Here is a 22,350-nt window from a genome sequence, read left to right as displayed (position 1 = left end):
TTTTCTTCCAAGAAGAAGATATATGTTTATTTATACTTTTAAAACATAGAGAATGGGCTAAAAGAGATTTTTGTAAGTATGTAATACAAACTATTTCAGTTGTACGTTATGTCCGGTGAAGTCAGAAAGAGACAAAGAAACATAGAAGGTCTAGATTAAGATCAAGGAAGAGAAAATAAAATGTGGAGGGTATGATGGAGGACTGGTTTAGGTCTCCTGCCTGCAAGGTCCGTTCCCCTCTCTTGTTTTCCACTGCATCCAAATTGATCCTGGATTCAAGACCCAATGTGCTGGGCAACTTACAACCCCTATTCTTACCAGTCTTGCTCTCCAAAGACTTCAGTCTTCTGGAAGGTAGTCTTCATCAGGTGGCTGGTATTTACTGCCTTTTGAGTGTGACAGCTCCTGAGAGTTTTGTGATGGTAGTGCCTTCCTCTTTTGAGAAGAGAGGGGGGCTATAGCATTTACATGGGAATTCTCAGTGGGCACACACTCTTGTGGGATTGAGCCCCACATCAGGCTCTGTGCTGATGGTGTGGAGCCTGCCTGAGATTCTCTCTCTCGCTTTCTGTCTGTCTCCCCATCCCAGCTCATCCTCTCTTTCTCTCTCTCAAAATTAAAAAAAAAAGGAATATTAATCATTTTTTTTTTTAATGTGACCTCTGTGTTTACTATCTTTCATTTACTGATTGTATAGAATGTGCCTGGCCAGGGCTTGATGGTTTATATAATAAAAGCTTTGCAACAGCTCTATGAGGTAGATAGTACAACAGTTTTAAATATCAGGCCCACAGGGCTCCAAGAATGAAGTAATTTTGCACAAAAATCCCACTACTAGTGAGGAACAGAACTAGAATTCATAATAACATATTAAGAACACACACACACACACACACACACACACACACACACACACAGGACTTGATGATGGAGGTGGTTGAGTAAAACCTTTGGGTGTAGAGTAATGTGACCTGGGTGGTGAATTGGAAGGGTTTTAGATGTGGTCTGAATAATTCCTTCTCTGAAGCTAACCACAATAACAGTTCTTTTTGGTTTCTCTGCCAACTGTGACTTTCTGGTTATTTCCTTTTCCAGCAGTTGGAATTAAGTGACCAGTATAAGGTGCCGTGAGAGTTAAGAGTAGATTATAGCCTTAGAATTTACAGTCTGAAAAGTAAATGTTCACTGGCTCACTCCCTGAGGGGGCCCTCTTCTATGTTTTGGGATCCAGTATATGCTATTTTCCTTCATGAGAAGGCACAGACTTTGGAATATGAGGGAAAATCTTCCATTGTGTGCCAGTAAATGCCAGATCATTTTAGAAAGTGGAATTCTTATGAAAAGCAAGTGTGTGACTCAAATTTAGTGTCTTCTTCAGTTTTCCCTCAAATACTTGTGGTTTTTTTAGTAATAATATTATTTTCAAATGAAGTTGGTGTGCATTTGTTGGAAATGAGGGAAAGGGTAATTTGCAGCAGAAAAGAATAGGGTTTCCCAAGTGGGATGTTGTGGTAAAAGGGGTTGCCATTGTTCTAGCTGAATACTTTCTTGGGAGTAGAAGAGACCTTCATTCTTTAATTGACCTAAGTTTTAGTAGCCAGATGTTGGGAAAGAGTTTTGTGGTGCCATTTTGAAATTGATTTAAGGAAACATGCTAAGGCTCACAGAGAGTCGACAACTCCTGTTCCCTGAGGACAACCTCAACTGACCTCATGTTGTGTCATCAGGAAGGTGGCATTAGCCACCTTGAGGGATGCATGTTTAGACCTCCATAAACGTGAAGTCATTTTAGAAGGAAAAAGAAAATACGAAGAATCTCTGGTCAGTGGGTATGTTAATAATAAGTAGGAACTTCTCAAAATGTTAGAGTCACTTGAGAAATTAAACTGGAATGTACTATCGATATTGAAGGACATTTGTCAGAAGAACTCAAGGCAGAAATAGCTGAAGCCGTAGCAAAATAATGTCATTTATCATTTTTATGTAACTATCATACTCCATGCCTGGAAACTGGCCAATATTATACCATCTTTTATAGGAATGTAGAAGGAGAAAGATTGATCTTCTAAGTTGTAAGTCACTGAGTCTTGCCTCCCTTCCAGAAAAAGCCATAGTATTCATGAGAGATTAGAGACAAGCATTGTAGAGAATACCCACCTCTGTGCCTGTCAGCAGGAGACACTAGCTGAAACTCAGACTGCAGGAGTAACCCTTACCAGTTTCTTTACTTCCATTTTGGGAAATCAGAAATGAATTGGAAGATAATGTGGGAATCCGTAAATATATTTGCTAAGATTTCACGAAAACTATCCTAGGGCAAAAAAAAAAAAAAAAAAAAGAGAGAGAGAGATGAAGGAAAATGGATGAAGAGGTAGACTTCTGATCTCAGCATTAAATCTGGTGAACAGGCATGAGGCAAAGCACAAAAATAAATCACCAAGTTTTGTACGGTAAGAAGCTAACAGGATGCCCTTGCATTTAGTAAGAGAAGCAGCAATTGCTGTGTGTTAAATCGCTTAACGGAAGAGCAGAATAACCCTGCTGAAAAAAACCAAACAAAACAGTGTAAGATTTTTCTGCTTAAACGAGACTGGATTCCTATCTTGGCTTAGGTACCATGGCAGGATTTCAGGGAAGAGACTTATCTAGGGCCACCTATCAAATTTTGTTGGCATGCACTATCCAGTTCAAAACTGCCTTCTCTAGGCAGGCAAGCAAGGCGGCGGCATCTGAGCCTGTCATTCCTCTGGCATTTACCGAAAGCCCAGTGCATTCACAGCCACGAGCAGCACCCCCGCACCCTGAGGGAGACACAAAAGGAGTAGACAGAATCTCTGCTTCTGCCTTGGAGCATGCAATTTAGTTGGGGAGACAAAACTTAAACACTAGAACCAATAAAGGAAGATTACAAAGCAACCTGCAAGTAAGTGTATAATAACATGGGGCCAAATGACACAGATAAATGCAGAGGGGACACGGAGGAAAGAGGAGCGAGCAAAACACAACAGTGTTAGATTAGCTAGGAAGGGCGTGTTGCCTAACTGTAGTATTGCCTCCACGTTGCTTTCCCTACAGAAAGCATCAATGAAGAATAACGTGGGATAGGAAATTCAGATACACTACATTGATCTTTTTCTCCTTATCTGCAGAGTCTGTCTATCACAGATGGAAATTAAATTGATCCAACAATTTGCTCTCCACAAAGCTCTGTTAGTTTCTACCTAGTAATTTATGCTTTTCTTGGGTGTTTGCAAATCGATTGCTATTATGGGATGCAGGCAAATCTGGGCCTGGATCCAGTAGGTTGGGAGATTATGGGAGTGGATATGTGTGTATGCACATGAAATCCTGGAAAAACAGACTCTCGTTTCTATTATACTCATGGAATAAAAACATTTTCAGGTTCTTAAAAGCATGTTTAATTACACTCAGGTTGCATTTTTAGGGAATGTATCTGCTTTATTTCATATTGCTACTGACAGGCCCAACCTTCAAACCACCTTCAGCGGCTTTGTGGCCAGACCTTTTGTTTCCAGAAAGCCTTGCTCCGTCCTGAGAAGATGATAGATCTCTACTCACCCCACCCCCCCATTTGACATAGAAATATGTATGGACATTCATCTAGCTTGATAAATAAAATGTTACCGCCGAAAGGCTTGGGAAAGTATACTTTATTTCAACACTCAGCTTCATTGTTGGGCCTTAAATTTTTTCTTTAAAGTCCGTTTGAGGATTGTGAAATTCTTTCAAAACAAATTAAAAAGAAAACATTTTCTGTGATTTCTTTATAGATTCTGGACAATCAGGAAGTCCAAGCCACAATGATCCTGCCAAGAATCCTCCAGGTAAATATGTGTTCCAGGACGTTTGCAATCTAACATTGTTGGAGAACAAAGGTACCACTGTATCGATAAACACCCCATCATTGGTCAGCTGCCTCTTTTGTTCTGGTAGGCAGGTATGATCAGGGTGCGAGGTGATTCTATTTGGGCCCTTCACAGTGGCGGATACTTCTATGCGGGCGTCTTCAGTCTTAACCGAATCACCGTTTTAATTTTTGTTGGTGTTTCTGGAAAAATGAACACGCACGGATTTTAGTCGTGCATTGTTCAGGTGCTAAACGTCACTGCTGCTTAAAAAGCCAAAAAACCCTCTTAGTCATCCTTTTAAAATGCACCAGAAAAAGTAAAAATTTCCATACTCTTATTATAGTTTATCAACCGTCATTACTTTAAAAGGAGGGGTGTGGTCGTGGTTGGGTATGTTTTCAGGGAAGGGTTTTTTTGCAAACGAGTTTTTCTTCCATAAGGTTTTTATTGGATTCCAAGAATCAGGGAATAATGAAAGTCGGACTTTTCCTTTAGTATAATACATGCCAAATACCCTCTTTATTTTCAGAAGTTGTTCCAGATCTGAAAATGGGCTTTTATAACTTGGCTCTCTTCATAGTTTTGTTGTTCCTAAATCTGAACATACAGAATTTGACATTGATTTGGGAGAGTTTTTTTATTTTTCCTCAGGACGTAAAACTTGTCAAAGCAGGGTTTCTAATATTTCGTTATCGTAAGGATTTTGATTATATCTGTAACTTTGGTAAAAGAATGCTCTAGGAATAACAAAAACAAAACAAAACAAACAAAACAATCCACACTCACCACACGTGCCCTCTACTTCCCAAAATAATCTGATCTGTTTTTTTTTTTCCATTGAAAATAAACCAAAACGTTTATGAAAGGTAATAATAAAAGTTTCCTCAGGGAGAGTTAGTGTCAGGTCCTTAATTATTTGATCTCCCTTGTCCTAATGCTTTGCTAATATGAGGTGGAAATACCTGAAGAACCCCCAACGTGTAAGAAAATATGTCAGGCCAGTCTTGTTTTAAAATGATGTTGAAAGATACAGGAAGTAAATACGCAAGGAAAAGTGTGAGGTCAAAACAATATATTTTTTATTTCTGACTCTTGCCTGTACTTTGTTCTTTATTTTTATCTTAGAAAAAATATATTTTTTCCAACTACATCTTAACCTGTGTGGTATTATACAAAACCTTACTGTTGGACAGAAATGGCATATAATTCAAAGGTAAAAAGTCCTAATTAAATATAGGTTGAAAAATGTACCCTAAGTTGAATTTTCTCCACTTTTTAAAGTCAGAATCCTTCAAAATTCCTACAGATCAATAACAAAACAGGCAAAAATCACAACAGTTTTAAATGTAATTTCCAGTTAAATGTATTATTTTATTTTTTGTGTTGGTGGGAGATTAGAACCAAAAAGACAGACTATTTTGAATCTAATAAATTTTGTCAGACATTTTCTGAAGTTGAGAAAATTTCATTAGCTTATAATGTCTTTAACTTCCCTAAAATTTCTTCTTTTCAGCTGCGTAATATTTTCTCTGCATAGCATGATAACCCAAAGTGAATTGTGTCCAAATATTTTGTAAAACCTTCCTCACTCATTTTACAAAGAATGGGGTGGGGGAGGGTTAATAGAAGAAAAGTGGATAAGTAATGTAAGTCAGTCAGACTAAACAAAGGATATGTTCTTTGCATTTGAAATTGATAAAGCTGTTATTGTTTGAAATTCATTTCTGAACATGTACAGAAAGAATTACCCTCACTTAAAAATGTTCTGTACTTAAGCTATGTTCTGTACTTAAGCTGAATAGTTGTTGAATTGTTATATAATGTCAGAATTTGATTTTTCAATATTTGTCAAGAAGCTCGGTTAAATTTTTCTTTTGCTACCTTCAGCGTAGCACATCTCTTAAATCATCTGTTTGCATATAATATGACAAACAGAAGTAATCAAGGTAGGACACCTCTAATTTTTTTCCCTGTTAAATTTTCTTTGGAAATCAAACCTTTTTGCGAACGATGTCTTAAAATTGGGATGTTGTAGATCATACTATGATTAGTTGGATATTGTATATACTTAAATGGTACATCAATTACTGGTTTCTCAGGTAGAATATAATAAAACATATATGATACCCAAATAAAATAAAATAAAATTTGATTTTTCTTTAATGATTCAGAAACATTCCATCATTTTAACATACATTGTGTATCATTGTATTATGCACCTGATCACGGAGATTATTATAGAATCTGGTTTGAGGAAAGTAAGAGTTTGTTCTGGAACGCCTTGAAATAAATCAAGCCACTAGGAATATAGAATGGTTTCTAATCTGAAATGTGAAAAACCTGAATTTATTAAGGTTTTGTTTTCAGTCAATTAGGATAAACTATACATATTATTGAAAGCTCTTTTCATTAAGTATAAGCATGTTTGATATTTTAGAGCCTAATTTATCTTTAGGAGGCTTTTTCTTTGGCTGAAATGTGAAATCTGCAAAGTTTCAGACGCAGGATCTCAAAAAGGCACAAAGCATTCATGGGAAAATTCAGTCTACGACCGTAAACAATGAAACAATCACTTTGCTGCTTGTGTTGTTATAACAAAGAGAAGCTAGCTAAACTTTGGAAAAAGGTCTCTTTGAGGGCTAACACTTTTCCTACAACCGGTCCTTTTACTTGGGGGGTGTGTAAGCCATGCGGCGGCCGCCATCTCCTTCTCAACAGCTTGGGAAGAGATGGCGAAAATTCAAGTCCTTTTGGAGGTGGAAGCTCTGTGAAATCTGTTCCCCACGGGAGACGTGAAGGTGGAATCCCAATCAGTCATGCATGTGTCTGCGCACAAATCGAACCCCCCTCTAGCTTGGCTTTTCTCCAGCATCAGACATGACTGTCTGACACGGAGACCACTTCCCTGCTGATTCAGAAGAACTTCTGAAGGGTGACCTTGAAGCTCTTCAAACTAGTCTGGATGTCTTCATATAGGCCTTTAATTTTTTAACTTGTGCTTCTTGTTGGGGTTTAGAACTTAGTGAGCAAACTGAGCATAAGCAAACAAAAGCAGCACATTTTTGAAAGGAGGGATATTTGGTATTTGTTATTTTTAAAAGCATATTTTCAGGGGCTTATTTTTATTACTTAAACATTAAATTTTTTTTAATGTTTATTTTTGAGAGAGAGAGAGAGAGACCGACAGAGTGTGAGTGGGGGAGGGGCAGAGAGACAGGGAGACACAGAATCTGCAGCAGGTTCCAGGCTCCCAGCTGTCAGCACAGAGCCCAACGCAGGGCTCGAACCCATGCACCATGAGATCGTGTCTTGAGCCAAGGACACTTAACCGACCGAGCCACTATTTTTTTTACTTTAAAAAGCCGTTAAGCAGTTTATTGCATTTCCTTATACTATCTGTGGTTTCGTATTTTGTTTTTATTCTTCGTTACATGGTGGGATGGGCACCATAATCTTTTCAGGGCTAAGGTGCTCTAAAATTCTGGTGGTGTCCAAGGATATGACATTGTTATTTTAGTCAAGAAGCACTAGACCACTTATTTATTTATTTATTTATTTTTTTGTGATACACATTTTCTTTGTTTATGATGGGGTCGGAAGTAATATGTTTATATTTAGTTACTTCTTTTTGAACATTAAATTAATCCCTTCTAAGCCACGGAACTCTGCATCTTCTCTCAACTATAGCAAATAACTGTTTGGCCCAAAGGAGAGTAGACCACTAATTTAGGGACTTAGACGCTGTCCTAATTTTATTTGTGATAATTAAAATCTCCATTGTCACTTTCACGAAATATGTGATTGAATGGCTATCTTTTGAAATTAGCTTTGACTTAACCCTGTTGTTCTGTGTCTTAATATTCCCTGAGCTGCGATCTTTTAGACACCCCAATCTCAGTCACTTGCCTAATGCCCGAATAGTTAATAGCCAAGAAAAACAAGGCAATCTGGAAATTGGATTTTGCCTCTAAGTCAGCTAGTCACTGACACCTCATTTTGGAATTTAGGAAGTCTGTAGTTATGTGGGGAGCTAGCTGTCTCTTGGCTGGAAATACAACAAAGAAATACTGGATCTTAGGGCCATTTTTGCAAATACTACGATGAAAACTTACGAAGCGCTCTGAGTATCATTAACCAGAGCCTTCTCAACTGGAATGACATGGCCTTGTCTTACTTTTCTTTTTTGAACATCTTATAGGGTGCTTGTGCTATTTTGTCTGTTGATTGTCTGCATGTACTCTGGCCAAACCTCTGGAAATCATTAGGATCATATATTGGGTGAATGTCAAATAAACTACTTTATATCCTCTCTGGAACAAGGATGGAACTAGATAAACAATGGAATACATTAAACAAGGAGTATCTATTAACTATAGCAATATTCTCATCTGACATTTAAGAAATTCTTTATTATGTATATAAATACAAATAAATATATAATATAATATAATATAAATTTAATTAATTTAAAATGTAGAAATAAATCTATATAATATATATTCCACATATCAGAGAGAGCATATGGTATCTTTTACTGTCTGATTTCTTTCACTTAGGACAATGCCCTTGAGATCCATGTTTTTGCAGTTGGCAAGATTACCTAGTTTTTTATGGTTGAATAATATTTCATATATATATTCCATATATATATATATATATATATATACACCACATATTCTTTATCCATTAATCCATAGATGGAAACTTAAGTTATTTTCACATTTTGGTTGTTGTAAGTAATGCTGCAGTGAACATGGGGATATATCTTTTTGAATTATTGTTTTCATTTTTGAAAATAAAAACCCAGAAGTGGAATTGCTGATCATGTAGAGTTATATTTTTAGTTTTTTGAGGAGTGTCCATACTTTTTTCCATAGTGATTGCACCGATTTACATTCCCACTAACAGTGCAGTGGGCTCCCTTTTCTCCATAGTCTTGCCTACACTTGTTATTTCTAGTCTTTCGGGTAATATCCATTCTAACAGGTGTGAGGTAATGAATATCTCATTTATTGAGGTTTTGATTTGTATTGTCATGATTATTAATAATGTAGAGTGTAGAGTATTTATTTATGTACCTGTTGGCCATCTGTGGGTCTTTTTTGGAAAATGTCTATTTAGGTCCTCTGCTCATTTTTAAGTCAGAATTTTTTTTTTTTTTTGCTCTTGAGTTGTGTGAATTCTTCATATGTTTTGGATATTAGCTGCTTATCACATATATGATTTGCAAATATTTCTCCCGATTAATAGGTTGCATTTTTTTTCTGTTAATGGTCTTTTTTCCTATACAGAAACTTTTTTGACTGATGTAATCCCTCTTGTCTATTTTTGCTTTTATTGCTTTTGCTTTTGGTGTCAGATTCAAAAAATCATTGCCAAGACTGATGTCAGAGAGCTTACTGCCTATGTTTTCTTCTAAAAGTTTTACAGTTTCAAGCATTACATTCAAGTCTTTATTTTGAGTTAGTTTTGTGTGTACAGAAGAAATAGTGGTCCAGTTTCATTCTTTTGCATGTGATGGTGCAATTGTCCCAACACTGTTTATTGTGAAAAGACTGTCCTTTCCCCATTGTGTATTCTTGGCTCCTTTGTCATAAATGAACTGAGTGTATATGTAGGAGTTTATTTCTAGGCTCTCTGCTCTGTTCCATTGATCAGTGCATGTGATTTTGTACCAATACCACACTTTTTTTTTTTTTTAAGTTTATTTATTTTTGAGACAGAGAGAGACAGAGCATGAACGGGGGAGGGGCAGAGAGAGAGGGAGACACAGAATCGGAAGCAGGCTCCAGGCTCTGAGCCATCAGCCCAGAGCCTGACGCGGGGCTCGAACTCACGGACCGCGAGATCGTGACCTGAGCTGAAGTCGGATGCTTAACCGACTGAGCCACCCAGGTGCCCCTACTATAGCTTTATAATACAGTTTGAAGTCAAGGAGTGTGATGCCTCTAGCTTTGTTCTTTCTCACGATTGTTTTCGCTTTTTGGAATCTTTTATGGTTCCATACAACTCTTCGGACTGCTTGTTCTATTTCTGTGAAAATTGCCTTTGGAATTTTGATAGTGATTGCATTGAATCTGTAGATTCCTTTGGGTAGTATGAACATGTTAACAATATGAAGTCTTCCAATCTGTGAGCATAGAATATTTTTCCATTTATTTTTACTTCATCTATGTCTTTCATTGATGTCTTTTAGTTTCCAATATACAGGTCTTTCACCTCCTTGGTTAAATATATTCCTAGGTATTTTAATTTTTTTGGATGCAATTGTAAATGGGATGTTTTCTTCATTTCTCTTTCTGATAGTTCACTATTAACATGTGGAAATGCAACAGACTTTGAGTATTTATGTTTTATCCTGCAACTTTACCAAATTTGTTTGTTCTAATAGGTTTTTTTTTTTTTTAGGTTTGTTTATTTATTTTTAGAGAGAGAGGCAGAGAGAGGGAGAGACAGAATCCCAAGTGGGGCTTGAACTCATGAACCGTGAGATCATGACCTGAGCCCAGATCATGAATTGGACACTTAACTGACTGAGCCACCCACGTGTCCCTGTCCTACCAGTTTTCTGATGGTCTTTAGGATTTTCAATATATAATATCAAGTTATCTGCAAATAGTGACAGTTTTATTTCTTTCTTTCTTTTTTTTTTCCAATTTGGATACCTTTTATTTCTTTTACTTGCCTAATTGCTCTGGCGAGGACTTCCAGTGCTATGAGTACTATGTTAAATAAAAGTAGTAGAGTGGGCATCCTTGTCTAGCTCCTGATCTTAGAGGAAGAGCTTTCAATTTTTCACCATCAAGTATGATATTATCTGTGCACTTGTCATATATGGCCTTTATTATTTTGAGGTATTTTCCCTCTGTACCTATTTTGTTGAAAGTTTTTATCATAAACAGACATTGAATTTTGTCAAATGCTTTTTCTGCATCTGTTGAAGTGATTATATAATTTTTATCCTTCATTTTGTTAAAGTGGTGTATCACATTGATTTGCAGATGTTGAACCATCCCTGCATCGCTGGGATAAATCCCACTTGATCATGGTGATGATCTTTTTAATGTAGTGTTGAATTTGGTTTGCTAATATTTTGTTGAGGATTTTGCATCTATGTTCATAGAAATATTTCTTTTCTTCTGGCATCCTTTTCTGGTTTTGGTCTCAGGGTAAAGCTGGCCTCATAAAATGAGTTTGGAGGAGTTCCCTTGTCTTTTATTTGTTTGAGAAGGATTGTGTTAGTTTTTTTTTTTTTTTTTTTTTGGGTGGGGGGACTGGCAGAATTCTTCTGTGAAGCTGTCTATATAGAAGTTTGTTTGTTGGGAGGTTTTTGATTACTTATTCTATCTCCTTACTAGTAATTGGTATGTTCAGATTTTCTGTTTCATCATGGTTCAGTCTTGGTAGGTTGTATGTTTCTAGGAATTTATCCATTGTTTCTAGGTTATTCAGTGTGTTAGCGTGTAATTTTTCATAGTAGTCTCTTAAGATCCTTTCTATTTGCACCATCAGTTGCTTCATTTATTTCTGCTCTCATCTTTGTTATTTCCTTCCTTCTGCTAACTTTGGACTTTGTTCTTCTTTTTTTCTAGTTCTTAAGGTATAAAGTTAGCTTGTTCATTTGAGACATTTCTTGTTTCTTGAGGTGGGCATTTATCACTATGAACTTCCCTTACAGAACTGCTTTTGCTGCACCCCATAAATCTTGGTGTGTTTCATTTCCATTTCCATTTGCCTCAGCGTATTTTTTGATTTCTCTTTTCATTTCCTCTTTGATCCATTATAGTGTATATTAAGTGTATATAAGGATATGCTGATCTTGCATTTAAGAAATTCTCTAAATAATAAAAATTTTGCAGTTGATCTCTCCCCAACTCCATTTTATAGGTACTGAGATTAAAGTCAACAGAGGGTTGTCTTGAAACTAATGAAAACCAACCAAATAATTATCGATAAAGCTAGCTCAGCATCTGTAGCTGTAGTTATCATCTGTTGGAATCAGTAGGGCCCATATCTGCTTGACTTCTCACTGATGTCTCCAAAACTTAGAATTTGGGACAAACGTTACTCTCTAATAGTTACAGAAGTAATATAACATTTTTCTTTTTGCATGCGAAGGCACATACATTTTTCATAGGCCCTGAAGGAGCTCATAAAGCATGTTTTGTCTTAGAATATGATGTTCAAAGTCAACGAAAAGAAAAATTACTCTGATTTTTTTAAAAAAAATCATAGCCTATTTACTCCTCAGTAAGTTCAGACCCACCCATTCTCATGTTCTCATTTATTGTATCCATAAGAGTCAAGCATTTTTTTAATAGAGAAAAAGGCATGATTTCATGAAATTTAGAAGTAATTTTAAACTCTGGCATTAGACAATATACAACAGAATATAAACAGGCTTTCTATTCATGGAAGTATAAATAGAAATACAGTGGAAGGATGGTTAACTGTGGTAAGGCTTGACATCGTAGGTAAACCTTTAATGTAATTTTAGAATGAGGTCTTGTTACAAGTCAGTGCAAAAATAAAAAGATTTTTTTTGTAACAGATTTTGTTTCAGAGACGTTTTTCCTTTTTATCCTCTAATTTTTTTCAAGATATCACATTCAGTAAAGTTCTTAAATGTTCAAATTTAGAATAGAATTCAGATTATAGGAGTAGAAGATTAGGAATGCGTTTTCTTGGCAAATTCCTCTTTAAAAAATTTTTAAAAATGTTTATTTATTTTTGAGAAAGAGAGAGACAGAGTGCGATGGCGGGGGTGGGGGGGCGTGGGGAGGGGGGTCGCAGAGAGAGAGACACACACAGAACCCGAAGCAGGCTCCAGGCTCTGAGATGTCAGCACAGCTCGAACTCAATGAATGTGAGATCATGACCTGAGCTGAAGTCAGACACTTAACCGACTGAGCCACCCAGGCGTCCCTTGGCAAATTACTCTTAAAAAGCCAGAAGGGCACATCGCCCTCAGCTCCTTATTTTTATAGGCTGCATATGGGTGCTTGGGTACAACCCCTACTTTGCAAAATTTGATCTGTTTAGAAGTAGCACCAGGCCCAGCCTCTACAATGGTTTTAGTCTGATCACCTAGTACTACTTTTGGGAGGAAAAGATAATTTAAGAATGTCTTATAAGGTCATGAAAGAAGGAGATATTTCCATGTCTCCCCAATTACCTACCCTGTTGGGCAACAAATAAAATTAATTGAGTGCCCATGGGTTGCTGGATTCAGAATTAAATATTACATTCCAGTATACAGGGTGTGGGTTGAGTCGGCTTTAAATGGGTAAAGTCTGCCATTGGCCTTGGGGAAGTTGGAAATATACACCATGCTACACCAAGGACAATAAACATCTGTCTATAGGTGGATTTTTCTGTAATGGATGTTTAATGAGCATCTATTGTATGCATGGCTCTAGGCTAGATGCTGTGGAAGGTAAAATAGCGAATGGTTTTACCGTGGTTTTGCATTACAAATGGACCTTGCCCTCCCCACACTTTTGTTTTCATAAATACATAAAATTTTATAATTTTAATGCAGACTACTTGAGGAAGAGTCAGTGTGACAACTCCAGTGTCATGGGAGTTCAAAGTTGTGAAATACTGTTTCCAACCATTGTAGGGAGCAAGGTGGAGTGGGAAGAACATGAACTTTGGAATTAAATTTGTCCCCCTGAATCGAGGCTCCATGTTTTACCATGATCATGAGGCCCATGAGGAGCATGAGCAAATCAGCCAACTTCTCTGGAATTCAGCGCAATTCTACCCCCGCCAGTTGTAAGCATCAGATGGGAGAGCATACTTGGCAAGTAGCAGGTGTTTGGTACAAGGGAGGGCTTTTCCATCCTCCTTTCTCTTCTAGCTAGGTTCATCAAAAAGACTTCCTACAGGAAGTATCATGTGATGCGGATCCAAATAGAAATGTGTTGATTTGTTTTACATAGCATTCTTCTAAAAGCTTAAGATGACATAGACAAAGTTATAGCTCAAGATAGGATACATAAGAAGAGCATGTTAGAGATTATATAAAAGAGGCAAAGAAAGATATTTTCAAGTTTTATGTGGGGTAGAATTGTAGTTTTTAGGTAGTGACTTTTGTTCTAAGGCTTTTGACATCAAGGGAGATGTGGTGTGAAATTTTGTGACACAGTTTCTAGTAGTGATATGAGAAAGGATACAAATGTATCATTAGAGATTGCTTTTCCCTTGGCAACACTTTATATCTTAGTCCTTTGTATTCACATCCTGCAAATATTTTTCCCCGCTTGCCTTTTTATAGTGGTCCTACTTTTGGAAGCCGCCAACTTTTCTGTCTCCATTGAAAATTTTCTGTGTCCCTTCTTTTTCCAGCTTTCCGCATATATCACCTTTATTCATTCCTGGCAACTTACTTCTTGTTTAAAAAAATGAGTCTTTTGCCCCTCGTTCAGACACTTGCTTCAAATTAGAGTCCCACATGTCCCTTCTTCCTCATGAAAAGGACTCTAAAATTCCTCCTTAACTTCTCCCACACCTGTGCTTCTGTCTCCACATAAAATCATGCTCATTTAAGCTCATAACTTTTTATGATCCTAGGCCAGTGGTTCTTTTCCATTCTAGTCCAGCTCCAATGTTCTTGAGCTTTTATTTGATCCAGTTGACCATGTTCTACTTAAAACTCCCTTGCTTTTTTTAAAGTTTTAGTTTATTATGATAAGAATACTTAATATGAGATTTGCCCTCTTAAGAACTTTTTAAGTGAATATAGTTACAGTGTTGCACAACAGATCTCTAGAGCTATTATTCATCTTGCTTGACTGAAACTTTAAGCCTGTTGATTAGCAACTCCCCATTTCCCCTTTACCCCAGCCCCTAACAACCACGAATTGACTCGGATTCCACCTATGTTAGGTGATGTTATGCTATGTGAGATACCTCACATAGGTGGAATCGTGAAGCATTTGTTTGTCTGTGACTGGTTTATTTCACTCAGCATGTTATTGTCAAAGTTCATTCATGTTGTTGCATATTCCAAAATTTCTTTTCTTTTTAAAGGCTGAATAGTATCCCCTTGTATACATACACCATGCTTTCTTTGTACATTCATCTGTCAATGGACATTTAGGCTCTTTCCACATGTTGGCTATTGAGAATAGTGCCAATAGTGAACACGGGAAGGCAGATATCTCTTTAATATCTTGGTTTTAGTTCTTTTGGATAAATACCTAAGAGTGAGATTGCTGGATCATACGGTAGTATTACTTTTAGTTTTTTGAGGAACTGCCATACTTTTCTCCCATAGTGGCCGCACCATTTTGCATTCTCACCAACAGAGTGCAAGGACTTGGATTTGCCCACATTTTCTGAAACACTTGTTGCCGTTTGTTTACTTGACAATAGCCATCCTGATAGGTGTGACGTGATATCGCGTTGTGATTTTTATTTGCATTTCCTGAGCCTTTTCTCCTATGCCAGCTGGCCATCCATGTGTGTATCTTCTCTGCAGAGACCCCACTCAAATCCTTAGCCCATTTTTAAGTCACGTTAGTAGTTGTTTTTGTTCTGCTTTGCTACTAAGTTGTAGGAATTTCTTTTCTAGCTCCTTCTCAGATACGTGGTTTGCAACTGTGTTCTCACATCCCATTGGTCACAGTAACACGCTGTTAAGTGTTTTCCTTTGCTGGGCAGAAGCTCTAGTTTGATATAATTTCACCTGCTTTCTGCTTTTGTTGCCTGTGCTTTTGAAAACAGGGCCTTTTCCTAGTAACCGGGGAACCATTATGTTTCCTTCCAGTTGCTTCTTCCCTTTACTTAACCAGACTTTTATCTTTAGTTCTCCATGTGTTTGCAGACCCGCGCCCCCCCCCCCCCCCCCCCCCCGCCGTGACTTCAAGGTCACTTACCTTTTGTTATTCTCAGATATGCACCTTTGGAACAGATCTCTCTCCTGATGTTTCATGTGCCCGACTACTTTTTGGACACAGTTCCCTCTACGTCCCATGGGCAGCTCAAAATTTAACATTCCCAAAATTTGATTCACTGTCTTCTCTACCAGATTTGAGTTTTCCTCTGTGTGAGATAGCTTGGAGCTATCTCTTGGTTAGATAGCCCATGAGTCTTGTCTGGGGAGCCCTGTTCTGACAGCACAGAGCCCGACGCGGGGCTTGATCCCAGGAACCGTGAGATCATGACCTTATAAAAGACAAAGATTACCACAGTTGAGTTGGAGTGAGTGTCGGGGATGGTTGGTGGTGTGTGGCAGGGAAGTTTTTATTCAACTCTGAAAGACTTGGACATACAGAGATTGGGAAGTGAGGGAGAGAGGATGTTTGCGCTTCAGTCAGAGAATAGCGTGAGCAAACACCCTAAGCAAAGGAAGAGTAGGGTTTGTAGGAGAAACCGTGGGCTATTGAATTTTTCAGGAGTGAAGAATGTAAGTGGAGGAATCAGAGATAATTTATACTTGTTTCTGTCTCAGGAGATCTTTTCCGTGTCCCCAAGCTGTCAGGATGCCTTTGCTCTGCCTTGTCACAGTATCTTCGTGCTTATTTCCATGATGGCCGTACAACTAGAATAATGACTCAAAAGGCTGATGGGGCAAGAGTTTTCAAACTGGAGGTTATACTTTGAAATCATGCTATTTATTTTTTTTATAGCAAATATTCATTTAGATTCACCCATCTATTTATTCTTCCTTATGCTCTTCATTTCTTCTTGTACAATTAACCTTCCATCTGGGATCATTTTCCTGTTTCTTGAAGAATTCCATTAAATATCTCTATAGTAGCAACAAATTTCTCTCGGTTTTTGCTTGTCTAAAAGCATTTTCAGGGGCGCCTGAGTGGCTCAGTTGGTTGAGCGTCCAACTTCGGCTCGGGTCATGATCTCGAAGTTGACGAGTTCAAGCCCTGCGTCGGGCTCTGTGCTGACAGCTCAGAGCCTGGAGCCTGCTTCCGATTATGTGTCTCCCACTCTCTCTGCTCCTCCCCTGCTCGTGCTGTCTCTCTCTCTCTCTCTCTCTCTCAAAAATAAATAAACGTTAAAAAAAATTAAAAACTCCTGATATCTCACTGCTTATTACCCACATTCTATGTCATGAGTTTAAATGCTATTCAGTATCAGACACCAGGTCCTTTTCTGTCCCTTTCTTTCATGCAATACATTGCTCTTCCTCTGCCAGGCCTTCTGCGTCCATCCTACAAAATCTTGTTTATCCTGTATGTCCAAACTCTTCTATGTGTCTTATCAGATTCTCCCAGGCAGAGTGGGACACGTCTGTTTTATGTTATGTTTATATTTGCTTACACATCCCCCCACCAAGGAAACAGTTAAAATTTTCAAATGAATAATTTACTACTATAATCCAACATCCTTTTTTTTTTTTGCTTGACACACTCAAGAAAGCATAAGATGTCAGTGCTTATACACTGCTAGTTTAGTTTCTTCTCTTTACTTACAAAAATGGGGCAAAGACGGTAAGTGATTTGCCCGTGGTTCCGATTAGTTACTGGCGGACGGAGGTTAAAACTCACTTTTTTTCGTGGGTCCAAAAGCTTAAGTCAGTATAATCCCACTGCATCATTAGTACTTTTTTCCTTGCTCTCCTCCCCTGCACCTGATGAATAAGACCATTTACTGTGGTGCGATGCCTTGTGAAAAAACGAACGTTGGCCTCGTCTACGCTTGGCTAAGTGTTCACGAGCGTGCACTTCCACACAGAGAAAGAAAGGAGAAATCTTTGTGCTGAGCCCCTTTAACAGGACCGAGTCTGGGCCTCCTGGCACTCACAGTGGGTGTGCACTTGAGTCCCCGGGGGCGGTTGTTACAGCCGTAGCTGCTGGGATGTGGGGGCGGTGGGTGGGGGTGAGCAGAAGATAGAGGTGAATCGTGAGTGACCCTTGCCTGAGTGGGGGTGAGTTTGGGGCACGATGTCAGCTGAGAGCCTCTGAGGCTGTGGGGTCAGGGCACTGACCAAGCAGGGGGTGTCCTCTGTGACAAGTTATTGCACCTGCTAGAGCTCCGGAGCCCCCGTCTTGTCTTCTGTTCCATCTTTCCTCCAGGGTCGCGTGCTGTGCACGTGTACAGGTCAGGAGCCCACTTGGTGCACAGTCACACGCGTGATTTAAACATGGCGGATGCTGTCCTTTCGCAAAGCTCTGAGAGAAAGGACTAGCTGTGGGAGAAATGACAGCCAAACTTTTGTTTCTCCTAGCTTTATAACTGTACTGCAGGCTCCTGTGGTATCTGAAACGATACCCAGTAACATAGAGTCCAAGTGAAATCTCAGTATATTGATGTGGGCGCCTAGTTCCAGAAAAGTTTTAAGAGGCCGTGCACCGAAACAGGTTGCAATTTGTTAAATTGTAAAAGACCACTTTGTCTTACAGAGCAAGTTTTCCTTCTTTGTTAAATACCTGGATGCCCGACAGTGAGGGTGAGGGTCCCCTTGTGAAAGAGGTGTCGCTCTTAACTAGCCCGGGTTGGGCTGTGACCGTACCCATAGCCCTAGGCAGTTGTTTTTACTCATTACTCAAGTATCTAAGGTTCTTTTAACAAAGACTGCCCGCATCTGAAGTTTCCTCTCCATTTAAATTCTTGTCCCTCTCCATATTTACAAGGTCTGTTTTTGCAGCATATGGCTACAATTTAATAATGCAAAGCATTCCCCTCCTCACAGCTGGAAAGCTGGGGTTGTTCTGTATCACAGATAGAGTGGACTTACTCCAGGCCAGTTAAAATCATTCAACTCCCAGAAGCTAAGCTTGCTGGATGTTTTGTCCTGCACAAAGGCACCCAGGGGATATCCACTTGCATATTAGAGCATCATGCTTGGAAAGAGGGATCGATTCTATGGTGATACGTTGCAAGCAGAATAAAATGCCAAGGAGAGAGACAGACATATATCTACCTAAGTTTTCATCTGTTCCTACCTTACAGAAGAATGCAATTTAAAGTTTTTAGGCAAAAATCCTACTCAAGTTTCATTTCTTTCTTTTTCTGTAACTGTAAAAGAATATCAAGGTGTTGCATAATTTAAGCCAAGCACTCTAATTGCGTGGCAATTAAGAGTCCTGTTGGCTTTTGCATCATGTCATTGACGATAGAAGAATTTAAGGAAAAAATCAGGTTTTGGTTTTCAACGTTGTTATAAATCTTTTTGGGTCTTTTGACTTGTATGCTGCTCTTCAGGGACCATGCACTCTTTTATTTTATTTTACATAATGAACTAGGAACATACTCCTGTTCGCACTGAAATATTCCTAATTCTTGAACCCAATAAAGATATTTCCCTCCCCCCACCATCCCCGTTCTATCCCTTGAGCATATTCATGTCCCCAGGGCGTTCAGGAGGAAGAACTGAGAAAGACCACTTGACTTGCAGATTTGAACTTACCACCATTAAAATCATTACATGCACTTGTTAATGACAGGGTCATGCTGGGTTCCCCCCCCCCCCCATATATCGTATGGTTTTATTTTTGTGAAATGTCTAGAATAGGCAAATCCATAAAGACAGAAATTAGATTAGTGGTTGCAAGGGGCCTGGAGTTGTGGGAAACAGGTACACATCACTAATGAGTGTGGAGTTGCTTTTTAAGGTGATGAAAATGTTCTGGAATTAGATGGCGGTGATGGTTGTACCCCTCTCTGAATATACCAAAAACCACTGGATTTTTACGCTTTTAACATCATATGTGAATTATATCTCAATAAGATGTAGTTTTTTGTTTGTCTGTCTGTTTGTTTGTTTAAAGTGTTTATGAGCCTTTGGGAGAAAAGGGTTTGGAACTCACGGCGAGGATAGATATTTGGGGGCTCTTAACCCAGAGTCAGAGACCTCGGAGGATCAGGGAAGAGGCTCCAGGGAGCCCTGACACAGGTATAGATGTTATACGGGTGCATTGCTCTGGGCTGCATTATATCTTGGTGAGGTTCCTAATTCTGATAAAGTTCAGAGGCCACTGGCAGGTGTGGAGGACAAGTGACATGAGATGTCTTGTAAGATACTGGCTCCATTGTTTATTCTGTGGCACTTTGTTTTTAATGTGGGGATTTTTACTTTCAAAATTTGGTATTTTGGATTGTAGTCATTTCCTGAATTGAACTACTTTCTAAGCAGAACAATGCTTTCTAAGTAAGTAAGCAAGGAATAGAAAAGGTGATTGTCTTCCTCAGGGCATAATAAAGCATTCGGCTGTTTTATACTTAATATGTCCTCGTTGGTATCCAGAAATAACCCACATAAATTACACTACTTTGCATAGTGTTGACAGGTGAAGAAAGGACTATCTATGAGTTTTTTGAGAGAACATGTAGAAAGATGAGCAAAGAGATTAGGAAAGGCCGTTGGTGGGTTACTCTTAGCAGATGAGGAAGGCAAATATTTTAAAAAGAAGATAGTTGCTCCTGAATCTTAATGCATTATGATTCTCTTAAATATATTTACACTCTGTCCTTTTAACTAGAGCACTAGTTATTAGGAACTAGAGTTACTAGATTATTGTAGTAATTTTCCTACAAGAGATTACTATTGTAATCTATTACAATAGTTACTAGATTATTGTAATTCTCTCTGTAGCTCGTATTTCTTGCCTTGGGTCTTAATCCCTGTGAAAATCCACTGCAGGCCCACGGTGATTTCCATAATGTGCAAATCTAATTATTTTATTCTCTTCCTTGTAAGTTTCCAAAATTTCCCCTCTAGGCTAAGCCTGATCTTTAGCATGGCATCTAATACAGCCCTTCATGATATGGTTGCTACTTTTCCTCTCACTGCACACGAGGACCTTGCATTTAGCCTTCGCCTTAACCATGTGCCTCTCCATCGTGTCTCTGCCCATGTTGTTTTTCTGCCTAGAATGGTTGTTCCTGACACCTCATCAGTGACACTTCTCCAGGGCCTCTCTCTAGTACAGTTTGCAGTAAGAGCACTTACTGCATTTTTGCCACTATTTACTTCTCTGTTTCCCTTAGTGGATTCTGCACACCTTCAGGTGAGGATTATAATCTTCCATTTGTAAATTTAACATCTAAGACAAATACCTGGCCAGAGACCATATTTGGCAATGTTTGAAATTTATGAAATGGAGGCTTAGACCAGTAATAGGCTAAACAAACTGTAACCTGTTTGTGCAGTAATGGGACCGTACCCTTCCTTGGTACTTGACCTAAGCCAGGGAAAGCATGATGTTTCATGGAAATGGTTACAGCGGGCCTTTTCTGCCTTGTGGGTACACTACACCTTGGACATGACTATTTGGGGAACGTTATGAACTCATAACTTTGCGTAGCATAGCCTGAAGAATTTTGTAGGGACGTATCAGACTGAGAAATGTTAATGTTAGAATACAGTGACTGATTCAGAATACCAGTCTCAGACAGATCAAAGTTTTCTTCTTTCAATCTGATGAAGTGTGAAGAAGGCCTTTTTTCTGTTCTAATGTTTGTGTTTAGTGAATGTACATTAATGTTGTTAGAGTTTACATGATCATGAATGAAGGAACAGGTAAGATGTCTTTCTAGAAGTTGCGTAAAACAAATACATGACTGATTAAACGGAATGTTTCGGATTCATCTGTGATTCTTTTTATGATGTGGAAATCTTACTACTTTGTAAAAATTCGGAGACCACTGTCTATAGATCACTTGCTCAAGAAGGTCGTTTTTCTCTTTATTGAGGTGTAACTGATATACAATATATTCTGTATATAGTGTATAGGCTATAGTGTGTATACCTAAACACAGACACACACACACACACACACACACACACACACACACACACAGACACACACAGACACACACACACACACACACACAAATATAAAGGGGAAAAAAGGGAAAAAATATATATGTATCACCAATATGTATCACCATAACCAGGATGATGAGCATTTCTGTCAATCTCAGAAGTTCCCTCTGACCACTTTAAAATCCATTCCTTTCTCTACCCCCATCCTCAGATGACCTCTGATCTGCTTTCTGTCTAGTTTACGTTTCTAGAATTTTATATAAGTGATATTCTGCAGCATGTATCCTTTTGTGTCTAGCTTCTTTAATCTATCATGAAAACCATGCTTTACCCATGTGATTACATTTATCAATAGTTTATTGGTTTTTATTGCTGAGTAGTATGCCGTCATATGGATATACCACTTATGGTGTGAGGTGAACGTTGATATCCTTTTTAAAAAATATATATGGATATCTAGTTAATCCACACCATTTGTTTAAAGACATTTTTTATTTCTCCATTGAGTTACATAGCTACTTCTCAAATAGCAACAATCACATACTTATGTGTCCATTTATGGTTCATCTCATTGGACCTCATATGGTCCTGATCTGGTCTATAGGTCTTCTCTTTTCCCAGCATCAAAGTATTTTCTTATTTTCTCTATGTTTGTGATGTCTTTATAATAAGTTTTTTTTTTAAGTTTTTTTTTTTTTTAGATCCTGTGTATTTTCATATAAGTAGGATCAGCTTGTCAAATTCTCAAAA

The 22,350-nt window shown here is 38.3% G+C and overlaps 1 protein-coding gene across 5 annotated transcripts in view; it reads left to right on the top strand.

Annotated features, from left to right (window-relative positions):
• The window catches only part of NFIB (nuclear factor I B), a 239,284-nt gene that overhangs the window by 130,303 nt on the left and 86,631 nt on the right, over positions 1–22,350 (top strand). For all 5 annotated transcript variants that reach the window (XM_007098545.3, XM_042963388.1, XM_042963390.1 and 2 more), the window contains exon 3: positions 3,792–3,845. In XM_007098545.3, coding sequence (XP_007098607.2) covers positions 3,792–3,845 — 54 coding nt within the window. The remainder of the gene's footprint in view (positions 1–3,791; positions 3,846–22,350) is intronic.

This window comes from Panthera tigris, chromosome D4 (genome assembly GCF_018350195.1).
Source record: "Panthera tigris isolate Pti1 chromosome D4, P.tigris_Pti1_mat1.1, whole genome shotgun sequence".
NCBI classification, from domain to species: Eukaryota; Metazoa; Chordata; class Mammalia; order Carnivora; family Felidae; genus Panthera; species Panthera tigris.
The sequence above is the reverse complement of the archived record's forward strand: the minus strand, read 5'-3'. Positions and strand labels throughout refer to the sequence as shown.